Genomic DNA, 13,679 nt, shown 5'->3' on the forward strand with positions numbered 1-13,679 from the left:
CCGAATAAGCTGAAGGGCAATTTATGCGCTGAGCAGTGAGCCTAATGAGGAAATGACCTGTGGAACAGGTACAATTAAACCGATCGCATTATCACCAATTTCTTGTACATAAGGAATATCAGGAGTCGAAACATCAACTTAATTGAATAAAACCAAACGGATTAAAGCTGTCTATATAAAACAAACGTTTAGCACTAAAACAACACATGCCATTATAGGGCATAAAGTTATTTACATTATAATTCGAGGTTTTTTTTACACAGAAATACCAAAACATTTGAAGTTTGACATGCTGACTTAAAAACTTTTGACTTTTTGTATTGTTTCCACAAGCACCTGTGGCAGTAACAAAAGCGCACACTAGGTGGCAACGCTTTGACAGTAAACAGTCTAACAAAACATATCACTAATAAAGTAGTGTGATGCTTTATATATAGAAGCACTAAATATGTCAGTTGATGCATATTTCATTGTCTTCAAGGAAATTACGCCTTTGCAGAATGGGTGGCTTTAACAGGAGTCAAACCCTCACCCTGGTGTCACTGAACTCAAATGCCTTTGAATGAAATATGGGGTTTCCCTTCTTAAATGTATTAAAATCCAAGACAGGGTCACTAACATGTTAAGTCTTTAGTCCACTACATCTCTGAAAGTTTTTAAAGACATAAATGACTTTAAAGGGGAGCACCAGCTGTTGCAGGCGAGACAAATGCAAAATCCTGCAAAACATATCAAGTAACTCACCAAACCTGTTTCGCAACCCCACACAGAGAGACCCTCTGAAACATGAGCATCAGAAAAAAAAGACATCAGGACACAACCAACACTTCCAGAATGGTTTTTTATTTCACAGTGGAAAAATGCAGGAGGGGTAGACCTCACTCCAAAGAGAGGGTGAAAGAGGGGTCAGGACCAGGCAGACGTGGTGGCAAGAAAGACTGGGAAGGTGAAGGAGGTGGTGGCATACATGAGAGCTGTCAGACTCTTATGGCAACTTCATATGAAACATAAAAGTTATAGATTGCCCTCACATGAGAGAAAATCAATTTTATTTTTTCCATTATTACACCCGTATGGGTATTTGATTCAGCACAGCACAATTCTTTAAATTCAAACCTCATAAAGTGCCAAGTCATAAGCAAGTCTTCTTTAATGTTCTGCTCAGTGTGCTCCTGTGAACACAGACGCTGAGAAATGGGACTGTTTTGAATTCTTCATAGACACAATAGTGTTGTATTCCTAACATGTCATTCAAAAAAGGATTGTGAATGTGTGGTTCCCCCCCGCACCCCCACCATTGTGTCCAGTCACACAGTAGAGAGATGGATAAAAATAAAGCACTGATAGTAAAAATAGCATCTGACTTCCTCTTCTTGCACAGCTCCCTCTCATGCTTTGTATATGTGTGTGTGCATGTGTGTGTTCAACCCTCTTCTTGAGGTGTGCTCAGACAGAAAGCAAAGTCAATTTTCACCCCATGTCATTTGTGGATTGTGTTTAATTGACCCAAACATCCAGTTTACCATCCGCAGTGGTGCAAAGCAGAAAGTCCTCATGTACTGAACCCCTGAAAAATTATAAAAAAATTTTAAAAGTTTGTCTTACAAACAAACAAACTACGTTTTGCTGACAGTAAATTAGTTTCAGTCGGATTCTGAATGAAGGACTTTTACATTTTGGTAAGTTTTAGCTACTTTTATTTAAGTAAAAGAATTGAATACTTCCACCACTGAGTGATACATTGCAGATCTTTAAGCAAGCAAAGAATACAAAGACTCTGCCTGTGGGAGTGGGCCTGTGTTTGTTTAACCCCCCCGATACACTCGCTGTTTTGCTTATTTACTTTTCTTCATACATTTCACAAAGTCCCGGGATAAACCTAACATTTCACCGTGAGATGAAACATTTTAAAATGGCGCAGACAGGTCTTGAAATTTGCGTCTGATCACAATTAGCTTGGCGTTCTGTCTGAGCACAGACAATCCTCGTCGTTTTGCAGAATAACGCTCTCAACCTCACTCATTCAGCTCATAACTTCCTCACAGCAACACAGACTGCAGTGCCCTGACTTATGAGAAAACCGCAATTAAAATATCTTGTCAAGGATAATCTTATTAAAGATTATAAGCATTAATCTTATTTTTTATGTATGGAACCAATTGCTTGTTTCTTATAATTGTGATTGTGACTGTGAACAATATACACTGTGTGGATATCACCAAGTAAACTGTAGACATTCTGGTCTTCTGACCTTAACACCATGAGGTCATGTTTTGTTTTAGTGGTTCTGGTACCTGAGTTTTAACAGCAAAAGAGCAGTAAGAATTGTGGGTAACGTACACGTGGACGGATGGGTAACAGAGAGCGGCGTAAGTGTGAGACACCTCCACACCAGAGACGGTTAAGATGTGACACAAGACCCATCGATAAAAGACACCCAAGACAATCAGACATAAATACAGTCTCTGCTCAGTGCTTCCTTAAAGCAGCAGGGTTTCATTTTAGTCCTTCTCAGGGGTTTGTCCGTCACCCTCTGCTTCATCCTTCTCCTCTTCCTCCTCCTCCTCCTCCTCCTCATCATCTCCGAACGTCTGCTCCTCCATGTTGATGAGCGAGTGCGAGCGCGCCGCCACCTGAGCGGCGAGGGCAGAGCTGAAGCTGAGAGCCTCCGAGCCGTGGATCTCTGTCAGTCTGTCCATTACAGAGACAGCAGGGACTTTAGGGCTCAGGAAGCAGTCCAGGCCGTTTTGGCCCTCCCCCTCCTCCAGGACGCCGTCATATTGGTGCAGCTCAGAGGCTCCTCCTCCTCCTCTTCTACACACCGAAGTTCCTCCCAGCTCCTCTTCCTTCGCCTCCGAGCCGCAGCTGAACTCGGTCACCGACTCTGTGGTGGGGTCAGGCCTCACCCTGCCATCTCTTCCTTCCTCTTCCTCCCCTTCCTTTCCCGCAGGACACCCTGAAAGGTGGTTTCCTTCTTCGTTGCCAGCTTCAACTGATCCCAGAGAAGAGGGGGCGTCTGACGTCTTTGAGGCGGGATCTGAACTCTCACTGCGAGCTGAAGGCATCACAGCAGCTGCAAGAAAGAACAAGAAATAAAATGTTTAAACGCTGATCTCCGATATGACCGGTAATGATCATTAAGAAATAGAGAAAGAAGAAATAGATGTTAAGTCATTTGAAGATGTCACTTTTGGGCTCTGGGAAATTATGATGATTATGATTATGATTATTATGATCATCCTCTTAAATAAATTAGAAAAAATTTGAGAAAATAATCTGCAGCTTCAAAAAATTTGCTTGTAATCAACTAATAACTAATCAAAAGAAACATGGAGTTGACTTTTTTAAAGAGGATTAAAATTTTAATTAAAAATTTACCCGACCAGAATGTAAGTCCTGATGAAAACCATCTTCATCACATATTTTATCCTTCAGTGTCTCATACAAAATCAAGATTTATTTTGGTAGAGTCCAAGGTTTACTTGATTTTATCCGTTTTTTTAAAAATATTATTTGCACATTTTCTAAAATACACAAAAGAACTTCAGTCCAAAAATGTGAACAATACTGGCAAAAAAGACAACACGTGTCAGAGCAGACCTTGGTCATTGAAGAGCAGCTGCTTCCTCTTCATCCTCTCCCCTTCTGACGCACGGAAGCCCAGCACAGCCTTGAGCTCTGACAGGACACGGCGGGACTCCTCCCTCTCCCGCCGCTGCCGCTCCCGTTCCTCCGGTGACAACATGTCAGACCAGGACCCTCCGCCTTCGCCATCAGAATCCGAGTCTGACACATAGGCCTCCCACTCCTGGTTCAAATGAAACAGAAGGAGAGATTGACAACAGGGAAACAGATCAGGAGGACACAAGGGACGCACAAAGGGACAGAGACAAGTTATTAAGAAGAAGTCCTGACTGTGTTGAGGGACTGTTGGTGCATATAAAGTTAAAAACAGATATCTTACCAGCTCTTCTGGCACAGGGTCTCTGTCCAGGATCAATGGGTAGGATGGAGGAGGAGGAGGAGGAGGAATCTCAGGTACAGGGGGACCACACTGCTCCAGACATGCAGCATTGCCTTCAGAGATGAAGAGGACAGACGTTATTGCATCAAAACGATGACCTCATCAGCTTGGTTACCGGAGCTCAGTCACCGGGTTTACTGCTCTGCGCTGCTGTTTCTTGTCCTACTTTGTGAAGGAGCTACTTCCTAGATGACTGGCAATACTCTGAGTTGAGTTATGGTAAAGGAAGGAGGAAGTCTGCCCTAAAAATAGACCCTGCGCAAATATGAAAACAAATATACTACCAAATGGGGCGTCACTGCTCTGTATTGTATATATTTTTATGGCATATCCAGAAAAACGTGTGAGGAGTTGTGGCCCCAGCAATTATTAAAAGGAATAGTTCACCATTTTGGGAAACTTTATTCGCATTTCGTTAGCCAGTCAGGTGTACTATCAAATCTATCAAACTAATCCTTTACGTTGTTTGTTACTAAAATAAATACATATTTTCAATCATACTTCACTATTGTTGGTATTGCTATTAAAAGCTGTATTACAACCACATTCACTGCAGAACGGTCGTTGAAGAGCGACCTGGCTCACCTGGGCAGGCGTTGGCACGTCTCAGCATGCGCTCCACCTGGCTGATGGTGTCCTCCCAGCAGCCATTGCTGGCCTGCATGTGAGGATGCAGCTGGTGCAGCCGGTCACTGAGGTCCTGGTAGCCCTCGAACGTCAACTCTGTCGGTTCCTTGGACACCATTAGTTTCTCCAGGTCGTCCTCCAGTATGATCATCCTGACGATAACAAAAAACAGAGGAAGAGAATTTTAAGTGGTGGGACATGTTGTCACTTTATTATATGTTGCCACAACTTGAAACAAAAAGTGCACAAGAAAGTCTAGTTAGACAGATGTTTAGTTTAATAGTTTGGGTCATGGTGGAATGTCCCACTTTTCCCAAACTGCTCATTAAAGTCTCATCTCATCTTAAGAGACATGAAGAATGACGACAGTCAGGATCGTAGGATCGTGTGTGTGTGTGCATGAGTGTGTCTCACTCGCTGAGCAGGGCCTTGAGGTGCAGCTGCAGGCTTCGGATGGAGGTGTGCAGGATGTTGAGTTCGCGACATTTCTCCCTGACTCTCCCCATTCTGTCGGAGCCCGTCGTCCTCAGCTGGGTCTCAAAGTGTCGGTGGAAGTCGTAGCTGCGCTGCACCTCGCAGAGGCAGCTGGCCAGAGCGTGGTGGAGGGGCTCGGTCACTGCGGCGATGGACTGGTGCAGCGGGGGTGGAGGAGGTGGAGGAGGATGGGAGGTGTCTCCTTTGGGCTCGCCCTCACCTGGCTCCTCTATTCTTCGAGGCGACAGGAGGAGAGCCAACCGACGGAAACATTCAGAGCTTTGTCCCACCCACAGCTGGAACAGCATCTACAGGAGGACAAAACAAAAACAATGCTTTACATTATATAACACGTTACATTACATTAATATACTTGGTGGTATAAACCTTTCATCCTAATAGCAGTAGCATTACTTGCTGTGACCCAGGTTTTTAGCTGTAATACTTCTTTATTAGTGAGTTTTAGAAGTGCTGGTTCGTGAATTTTGCTATCTACGCAGAGGCCAGACTTTTCCAACATGTGAAACTATTCCTTCAAGATAACGATGCCAGTAGCCCCAGGTTTACGGTCAGGCCTTACCTTCAGGGCAGGCAGGCTGTAGTCATCTGTCAGCTCCTGAGCCTGCTCGTCACTCAGGTGCTCAATACCCAGGCCGAGGCCCAGCTCCTTCAAAGGCACCGCAGACACATAGTTGGTCACATTATCGATCTCAGAGTTCAGTGGGAATGTGGGACGGGTTAAGGACACATCACAATTCTGTGAAAACAGCGTGCATCTGTATTTGACTCACATGCTGGGATCTCCAACCTCACCATAAAAAAGCAACTTTGCTTGGCTGCAGCTGTTAACTTCAAATGATAGGAACCCAGTGACATTTTCCTTAGAGATATTCCCCCTCCCAGCTACAGCTATATATATCTGAGGGAATCTTTAAGCATGGGTCACACCATTCCAAACTCTTAGACACAAGGCAAGCAGTGAAGCAGTTGTCAAAACAGCTTGAAGATGCACTTGTTTAATTTATTAAATCCATTTGTCCAGGTAAAGGATATGCCTTGAGCATGTGGCAGGTGGCTCTTCGCGAGGCTCTGAAGGCCGAGCGGAGCGCCCGGTACAGGGTCTTCCTCAGTCCGATCAGCTGCTGTCCTCGTGGCATTGCCCCCGGCCCCGCCCTGCTAAAGGAGCTGGCCGCACTCACCCTGTCGAGCAAACTTGACAAGTGAAATGTGATACAACTGTGGAGACGTCCCAAAGAGGCAGGAGGGGCACACACAACATTGAACAAGACATCACTGATGACAACACCAACGGACTGCGACAATTTAGACATGGACACTTAGGAAAACAGAACACAATTGTGACAAACAAGACAATATGTTGTGCTAATAAAGGAACAGCTTGACATTTTGGGAAATGAGCTTATTTGCATTCTTACTGAGAGTTACAGGACTCTCATGTCCATGTGGAAAATATGAAGCTACAACTACACCTGGTTAGCTTAACACAAAGACTGTAAACGGGGGGGGCAGGTTACCCGACTCTGTCCAAAGGTTGAATCAAATCCACCCACCAGCTTCTCTAAAGCCAATAATTAGCACAATGTAGATTAAATGTTTCATGTGTATAAAATGCAAAGTTTGAGGATTTTGTTTCCTTTGTACAGAACCAAGCTAATCATTTCCCTGTTTTGAGGCTTTATGCTAAGCTAATTAGCCACTGACTAAGCGTTATAAGAGTGTCGTCGATCTTCACCTCCAGGTATGAGCAGAACAGCAAATAAGCATATTCCCAAAATAGTGAACTATTCCTCTAACTTAAATGATGATCAAAGTGAAATGCTACACAGAACAGTGGTTTTCTACAGACAACACTAAAGCTATGAACAGTCAGAGACAAACAGTAGTCACAATATTAATACAACACTTACAGACACACTACCTGAGGAAGTATTAACTGGCACACTGCCAACAAAGGGGTGAATTAACTGAGCAGTCATTTGGATTGGGTGATGTGTATGTTGGTGGACAACAAACAAGCACACTTACAGGGTGAATCCTCTGGAGATGACCTCCGTCTCCTGCACCAGCCGCAGAGCTTTGCGAGACAGTCCGGTCAGCGTCTTGCCATTGTGGACCAGAATCTGGAGCTGCATGGCCTGGGCGTGGACGGCTCTCTGCATGCGTCCCTGTCTCCACAGCATGACGCCCCTCAGCCCCACCCAGCCCAGCAGTGCCAGGCCCCACGGGGCTGCAGCCAGAGACCACAAGCCCTCAGATGTGGAGCAGAGACCCAGCAGCACTGCAGCCAGGCTGACCAGCCCTGCCATGTCCCTGAGGACAGGAGGAGGAGAACAGAAGGGAATTCTGATTAGTGCAAAAACTGTTAATTTAACAGGGACAACAGTCAAATTATGTCTTCTGTGACTCTAGAGGTCATTTAAGTTTGAGAAATAATCTCAGTTTGGGATTGAATGCTACCAATTTGTCATAGAAAGCCTGTTATAAACAGCGCATGAGAGGTCTGAAAGATGTGGGCGTTTACGGGCAGGAACTTGGTCTAAAGCAGTAGTTCTCAAATTTTCTCTGGCATGTCACCCTTCAGAAGCTGAAAACAGTCTTCCCACTACGCAATTTTTATCTGTCATTAACAACAACTGCTAAAGCAACTAATAAAAAAAGATCCAAGTTGAATTTTGGTGAAATAAAGATTGATATGAAAGAATCAGCAAACTCTTGTTTATTTTCCCTACATAAATGATATTTAGTACTTTTTTCCCAATAACATATGAGAAACTTTTCTTTCATATTAAAAGACATATGTATAATGTACATGTTTACATTTGTTAGAAAGGTCTTCAGGTTACTCTGTTGTTTTTGAGGCATATAAGTTAGTGCTGGTGTTGTTTTGGAATCCATTATATTCTCTGGTGAGCCAATTATTTTGCCCATCCACTGCACAGCTCTGTATGTTTCTTTCTTAACAATGTACCATAGGGAGGGCCTGGCTATGAGGCTCAGTCTGGGCAGGGTGTTTGCTCGGATGGATGAGCCAGAGGGAGCCGAGCCGAGGGTGAGCAGACTCGGGTCTAAGAGCTCGATCAGCTCCACATCCTCCTGCAGCAGCACGTCCTGATCCAGAATGCACCTCACCGAGTACTGGCCGAACACGCAGTCCTGTGAAAAGTAAGGAAAAAAACACTACTCAGAAAGAAGAGAAGCCTTAGAAAATAAAACAAAGTGAAGTTGTTGGTTTCAGTGCCAGCATTCCTTTCTGTTTTCACCTACCAGCTGCTGGCCCAGCTGACGAGATGCAGCCGTCTGGTGAATGGGACTCCATCTCCACAGAGCTTCAGCCAGTCTCCATAAGCGTCCTCCCTGCAAATGACACACAGGGGAAAGGTTAGACTTCAGTCAATTAAGTAACAGCTTCATTCATCTAATGTAAGGCTTTCTATTATTTTATGCTGGAAAGGAGCCCCAGTGGATCAGCAAAACTGAAATATATTCCAGGTAAAAAGACTTTCAATCATTTTGATGTGTTTCCTTATGTGCTCATGTCATCCCACAAAACAACTGCGTGCACTCACAAACATACAAGCTCACGGTTCAAAGAAGTATCCCAGGAGACGAACTCTTTCAGGCGACAACAATAAGTGCAATGTGTGTTTGTAAAAACATTCACCCACGGGCCTTACATAGCTCTTCTGCAGCACACAAACCACGTAACTGCTTCATTCTGTTGAATTTCCAATTTGGTGTTGTAACCAAATGTTTACGTTTTCAGCATCAATAAAACTCTTCAATAAAACACATGTTTGACAGACAGAGAGGGAAGATTCTTTGAGTTCCACAATAAGACTTGGTACATTTTTCATTGGCGACACCACACAGAAACACACACACACACACACTTCTGTTTTATTTCTTGCTTCCTACGAGTCAGTCCCAGCGTCTTGGACTCCCTCTGTAAACAGTGTGAGACATCAGATCACAACCTAGTGACACAGGGCCTCACATTTTAAAGTGCGTTGACATTTTGATGCATAACAAACTCCAGGCAGGTTGAAATGCTGCATGCGTTTCTTGTAACTGAGCCTATGAAGAAATCCTAAACTGCGCACTAAAGCCTAATCACGAACAGGATCTGCGGTTCACTAATCTGCTAAGAGGGTTCCGCTTAAAAATGGGATCCATTTTGAAAGACGCTTGTTTTGTCGAGACCTTAATAATGACACACACACACACACACACATTTTTTCTTTTCCTGATTAAGTTATGAAACTGAGAATGCTGCAGGAACCAGAATCATAACATCCTGCGACGTGTTTGTGCTCCAGTTCATGGCAGATGCAAGAGGTTATTGATTCAGACTGGGCAGCCTGTGAGCTGACCCTTTTTCTGTGTGTGTGTGGGAGGGGGAGCACAAGTGTCATTGGTCAAAAGGCAGCAGTCGTATTGATTACTGATTGGCGACTGAGCTTCAGGACTGGGCATTCACACAACGCCGGTCATCAAAGTGGGCCACAGCTCTGTTCAGTTTCCTTTGCACTATCAAAGCAGTTAATCCCACCCGATATTACCAGAGAGATGATGCAAACCATGCACAGATTAACAGACATATGTCTGTACTCTCATACTGTATTAATATCCTGGCACAGTCAGTTCTTGCTCATCGGTATTCTCCTGCTGTCACACAGGAAATCCTCTCACTGAGTGATTTCTACTAGGTGACAGTGAACAGACTCAGCACAGACAGCTAAGGCATATAGTAATCTGAGTCTGACGCTTTGGGAAACATGTCCTTTGTCCCTCTCGCTGACAGTCAGACAAGAAGACTGATGCCACTCTCATGTCTGTCCATTCCTGATAAAGCTAGAGCTAGCTTAGCTTAGTGTAGAAGAGCTCTTCGTTGTAGTTTTACGAAGAGCGTGTGTCTGATTATTGATTAACGGTTAAAGTCACTAATCAAGGTTAAAGTCACTAATCAAGTAAAAAAAAGCTTCAAGTTCCAGCTTCTCAAAGGTAAAAATTAGCTTTTCTCTCTACAATTTTGTCACACACCGACGTATCAAAAATGAAAGTAATCATTGGCTGCCACTATAAAAGAAATGCATACTGTGCACAAAGATTAGGACAGAGGGAACTGGACTAGTTCAGAACTGTATGTACTGTGCACCCGTTTACATTCTGGTTTGGGGCAGATTAATTTACTATGAAACTTCCTGTTAGGTGCAGCCCTGTACTGGTTAAAAGCAATTTCCCAACATACATTTCTGATCATTTATTTGCTTATGCCGTATTAGCACAAAGAAATAACTAGACCAAATACGGTTATACAAAAATTTCATATCAGATTACACTAAATAAAACAATAAAACAATGTTGAGCCAGCATGACACACAGACCTGTTATTTTCAGCCTTTATTTATTTAGGGAAAATCAACCTAACACCAGTTTCCAGTTCATAATCAGACAGCTACACCTGGGAACTGGGATTGTGATGAAAGCCCTGGACGGTTGGAAGTTCACAGTTCATTGTTCCCAAACACATTTGTGGAAACCAGCCTGAGGATTTGAACCAGCAGTCTTTTCGATCACCATCCCACATCCAATGTAGGTTTTGGGCTAATACTGCTTCTCTATGTTACATAAACAAAACATATTTCAACATGCAAATTCACTTAAATGGCCTCCAAAATGGATATCTGGTAAAGCACATTCACACATACTGTACATACCACAAATAGTCTATGTGGGATGTGTTTAGCAGGCTTAGCCTTTTACTGACAATGTAAATAAAGACAAACCGTCTGCGTGAACAAGGTGTTTTGCCTCAGCTCCAACTTTATCTTAGCTCCAGGAAGCTGGTCACCGAGGGACGACCCAAAGCTTTCCTGTCTCATTCGAATCGCTCTTCCTCCTTAACTCCTTAGAACAACAGTGTACGAGAGAGGAAGCATGACACGTACGGAAAGTTCCCAAACGAAGCAAACACAACATCGTTTCCCGTCGTGGAGGGAAGAAAATGGGGGAGATCAAGTCATGTGATCCCGAGCTTCCCAGGACACAATACTCCCTTGTGTGAATCACAGGTTGACTCAAACTACAGTCATTCACACTTACATTAAAGCCAAGTACTAATCAAAGTTCACAAGTTCTTGAGATTGCCAACTTAAGGTGCACACTGGTTCACCGAAACCAGACAGGAACATCAGTTTTCCTTCTAAAAAGGAATCTGCTGTGTGACTACAGTGTTAAGAACAAGCAACACAAAATACCTGCAAGAGTCTGTTGGAAGTCCTTGTAGCCATGTCTTGCTTGACTGTAGTGAAGCATATAGAACCACTTCATACAACGGTCTGTGGGTGACTGTGTGCTAGTGTGTGTCACTGTTTGGAGTCAATAGTCAAATTAATTACTTTCTGTCTGACCGCACAAGTCAAACAGTGAACACACGTGCGGACACTCACAGCCCCAGGCCAGGCTGTTTGTATCGCGGTGTCAGTTTGCTGACTGACTCCAACCTGATGGGGTCTTGGCTAACTAAAAATCTTTTAGCTGATCTGTTGTTTTAAGTATGTATGTATGATCTACAGCTGAGTTGATTTTTTTGATTAATGTAGTAATAAGTAGGCAGTCTTAGAAGGGAGGTCAGGCGTGTGAGATGTGTGTTGAGGATGGGCGGAACTCACGGAGGTTTTCTGTGGCTCCTCATCCGGAGAAGTGAGGTCTCCCTCTTGTCCGCCATATTCCTCTTCCTCCTGTGATGCCGCTGGACATACCTCAAAGTCTGTGTGCCCTAGATCATGCAGGTACTGGAAAAGAGGGGAGTTCTGCAAAGAGAAACAGAAACTGAAACAGTCAGACTGAGCATTACGTCTAGGAATGATGGTCGAGAAAAACAGGGGGCATGGACAGTGAGAGACTGATAAAATAGCACCAGATGGTTGGAGTGGAGGCAAAAGAGAAAATGTGCCGATTAGGTCATCAGTCTGATGTGGGCTGAGCTTTTATTCATCCTGATTTTGTCCCCGTTTTTTCCCCCAGTGTCAATCCAAAGGTGTCCTGACTCCAATAAGTGAGGGATTCACTAGCTGAAGTTGAGACTCCACCCTCACCCACAACTCCTACCTCTCCACCATGCAGCTTACTTCTCTGCTCTGCGAGAAATGCTGTAAAGCTTAAGTGCCTTCACATGTGAATCAACAGACACTCAGTTTCGCAGCCTCTCAATGCACCCACGGTCCCCTTTAATTTTTCTCTTCTGCATTGACGCTGGACTAAACGTAAGAACAGTACATAATGTAATACTCCCAGCTTCTCACAGAGGTATAAACACTGCCGATGTCGCCTCTTACCCGTAAGCTCACAACAAAATCAGCCACGAAATAAGCAGAGAGGAAGAAAAACATCCCGTACTAGAATTTGTCTAAAAGATGTCTGACCCAGTTCTCCCCCAGCTGCTGATGCTCTGTTGCATGGAAAATATTACTTGGCATCATTGCTGTACAGGAGCCTCACAGGAACGTCTCAGTTTAATGTATTTAACTAAAACCCACCATAACAAACAGCGGTCGAACAATTAAACGCTACTCACATGCATTGTCACACGAAGTCGCAGCTCATGCTGTCAGCATCCAGATGTGGCTAGCTACGTGTGTGTGAGGAGGTTTTCTTCCAGAACCGACGCATTGGATCCTGTCATCCCCACCCCAAATCTAACTACCAGTCTAGTAATGATGAAACACCAACAACAATGCGCACTCAAACCCAACTCAGCCTCTCTCATGACCAAGAAAGCTCCTTGGCAGACACACCAACTGCAGCCAGCCAAATATGAGGATTTGTCTTGGATTGTCAAAGCACAAAACAGGGAAAAGGCTGCTTATGTTGGGCTAGCACGCCTACTAGCTTGCTACGCTATCCGTATGAGCTAGCTGCCGTCAATGAGTCGGGAACCAAACGTCTGTATTTACCTCAGAACTAGGGGGGTATGACAAAGCATCAGTTACAGGTTTCGATAACAGAAAGCGACGGTGATACAAACCTCAAATACCACATCTTCATCAAACTCCTCAGTCATTGCTCTCCGCCATCTATACGCAGACCGTTTTGCATTCTGAAGTTGTCGACAACAGTAGTCGGCAAGAGCCGCTGAGAAGTTGGTAGTTAGCCGGTTGCTAAACTTGGTATAAATCTACAATTCCCATAACCCTCGTCTTCCATCGGTGCTTCTTCGCGAGCAAAGAACCAGGGCTCGTTACTAGTTTTAGCGCCTCAAGTGGTCATACGAGTCAGTGCCCCAACGGTCTGGAAAGCTAAGCAAGGAAATACAATGTAAAGGTAGCGGAAAATATCCACTGCATTACCGGAAATTACCTTCAAAATAAAAACTACACGTTTTAAACAAGGTGATGTGAGCAAAAACGTTCTTTAAAAAAGCAGTAATTACATTTTAATGTACTTAAAATAATACTCAATTGAACACAGTCGTATGCTCGCTTTTGTATTTTACTTCATATTGCAAGTGTACCAGATCTTCTTCAACATTCAT

General features: G+C 43.9%; 1 protein-coding gene across 3 annotated transcripts; it reads right to left on the reverse strand.

Annotated features, from left to right (window-relative positions):
* Positions 1-822: 822 nt before the first annotated feature.
* vezt (vezatin, adherens junctions transmembrane protein) lies at positions 823-13,398 on the reverse strand. 3 transcript variants are annotated; one of them, XM_046378715.1, is made up of 12 exons: positions 13,173-13,398; positions 11,818-11,958; positions 8,411-8,500; positions 8,115-8,299; positions 7,172-7,456; positions 6,179-6,337; positions 5,706-5,853; positions 5,066-5,433; positions 4,610-4,803; positions 3,965-4,077; positions 3,601-3,808; positions 823-3,073 (listed from the first exon to the last, which is right to left on the reverse strand). In XM_046378715.1, exons 1-12 carry the CDS (start codon positions 13,206-13,208, stop codon positions 2,502-2,504), a joined length of 2,499 nt encoding a protein of 832 aa, XP_046234671.1. In that variant the 5' UTR covers positions 13,209-13,398; the 3' UTR covers positions 823-2,501. The 3 variants fall into 3 exon arrangements, with proteins under 3 accessions (XP_046234671.1, XP_046234672.1, XP_046234673.1); XM_046378716.1 differs by having other exon boundaries at positions 6,179-6,325; positions 13,173-13,397; XM_046378717.1 differs by lacking the exon at positions 13,173-13,398 and adding an exon at positions 12,723-13,137.
* Between the last annotated feature and the right edge of the window lie 281 nt (positions 13,399-13,679).

Source organism: Scatophagus argus, chromosome 22, assembly GCF_020382885.2.
Source record: "Scatophagus argus isolate fScaArg1 chromosome 22, fScaArg1.pri, whole genome shotgun sequence".
Lineage (NCBI taxonomy): Eukaryota > Metazoa > Chordata > Actinopteri > Scatophagidae > Scatophagus > Scatophagus argus.

Coding starts and splice junctions, on each gene's coding strand:
- vezt (XM_046378715.1), bottom strand. CDS start 13,208: ATGACTGAGGAGTTTGATGAAGATGTGGTATTTGAG. Junction 8,501..11,817: donor AGGAGCCACAGAAAACCTCC/GTGAGTTCCGCC, acceptor TGTCATTTGCAG/GGAGGACGCTTATGGAGACT. Junction 4,804..5,065: donor CTCAAGGCCCTGCTCAGCGA/GTGAGACACACT, acceptor TGTTATCGTCAG/GATGATCATACTGGAGGACG.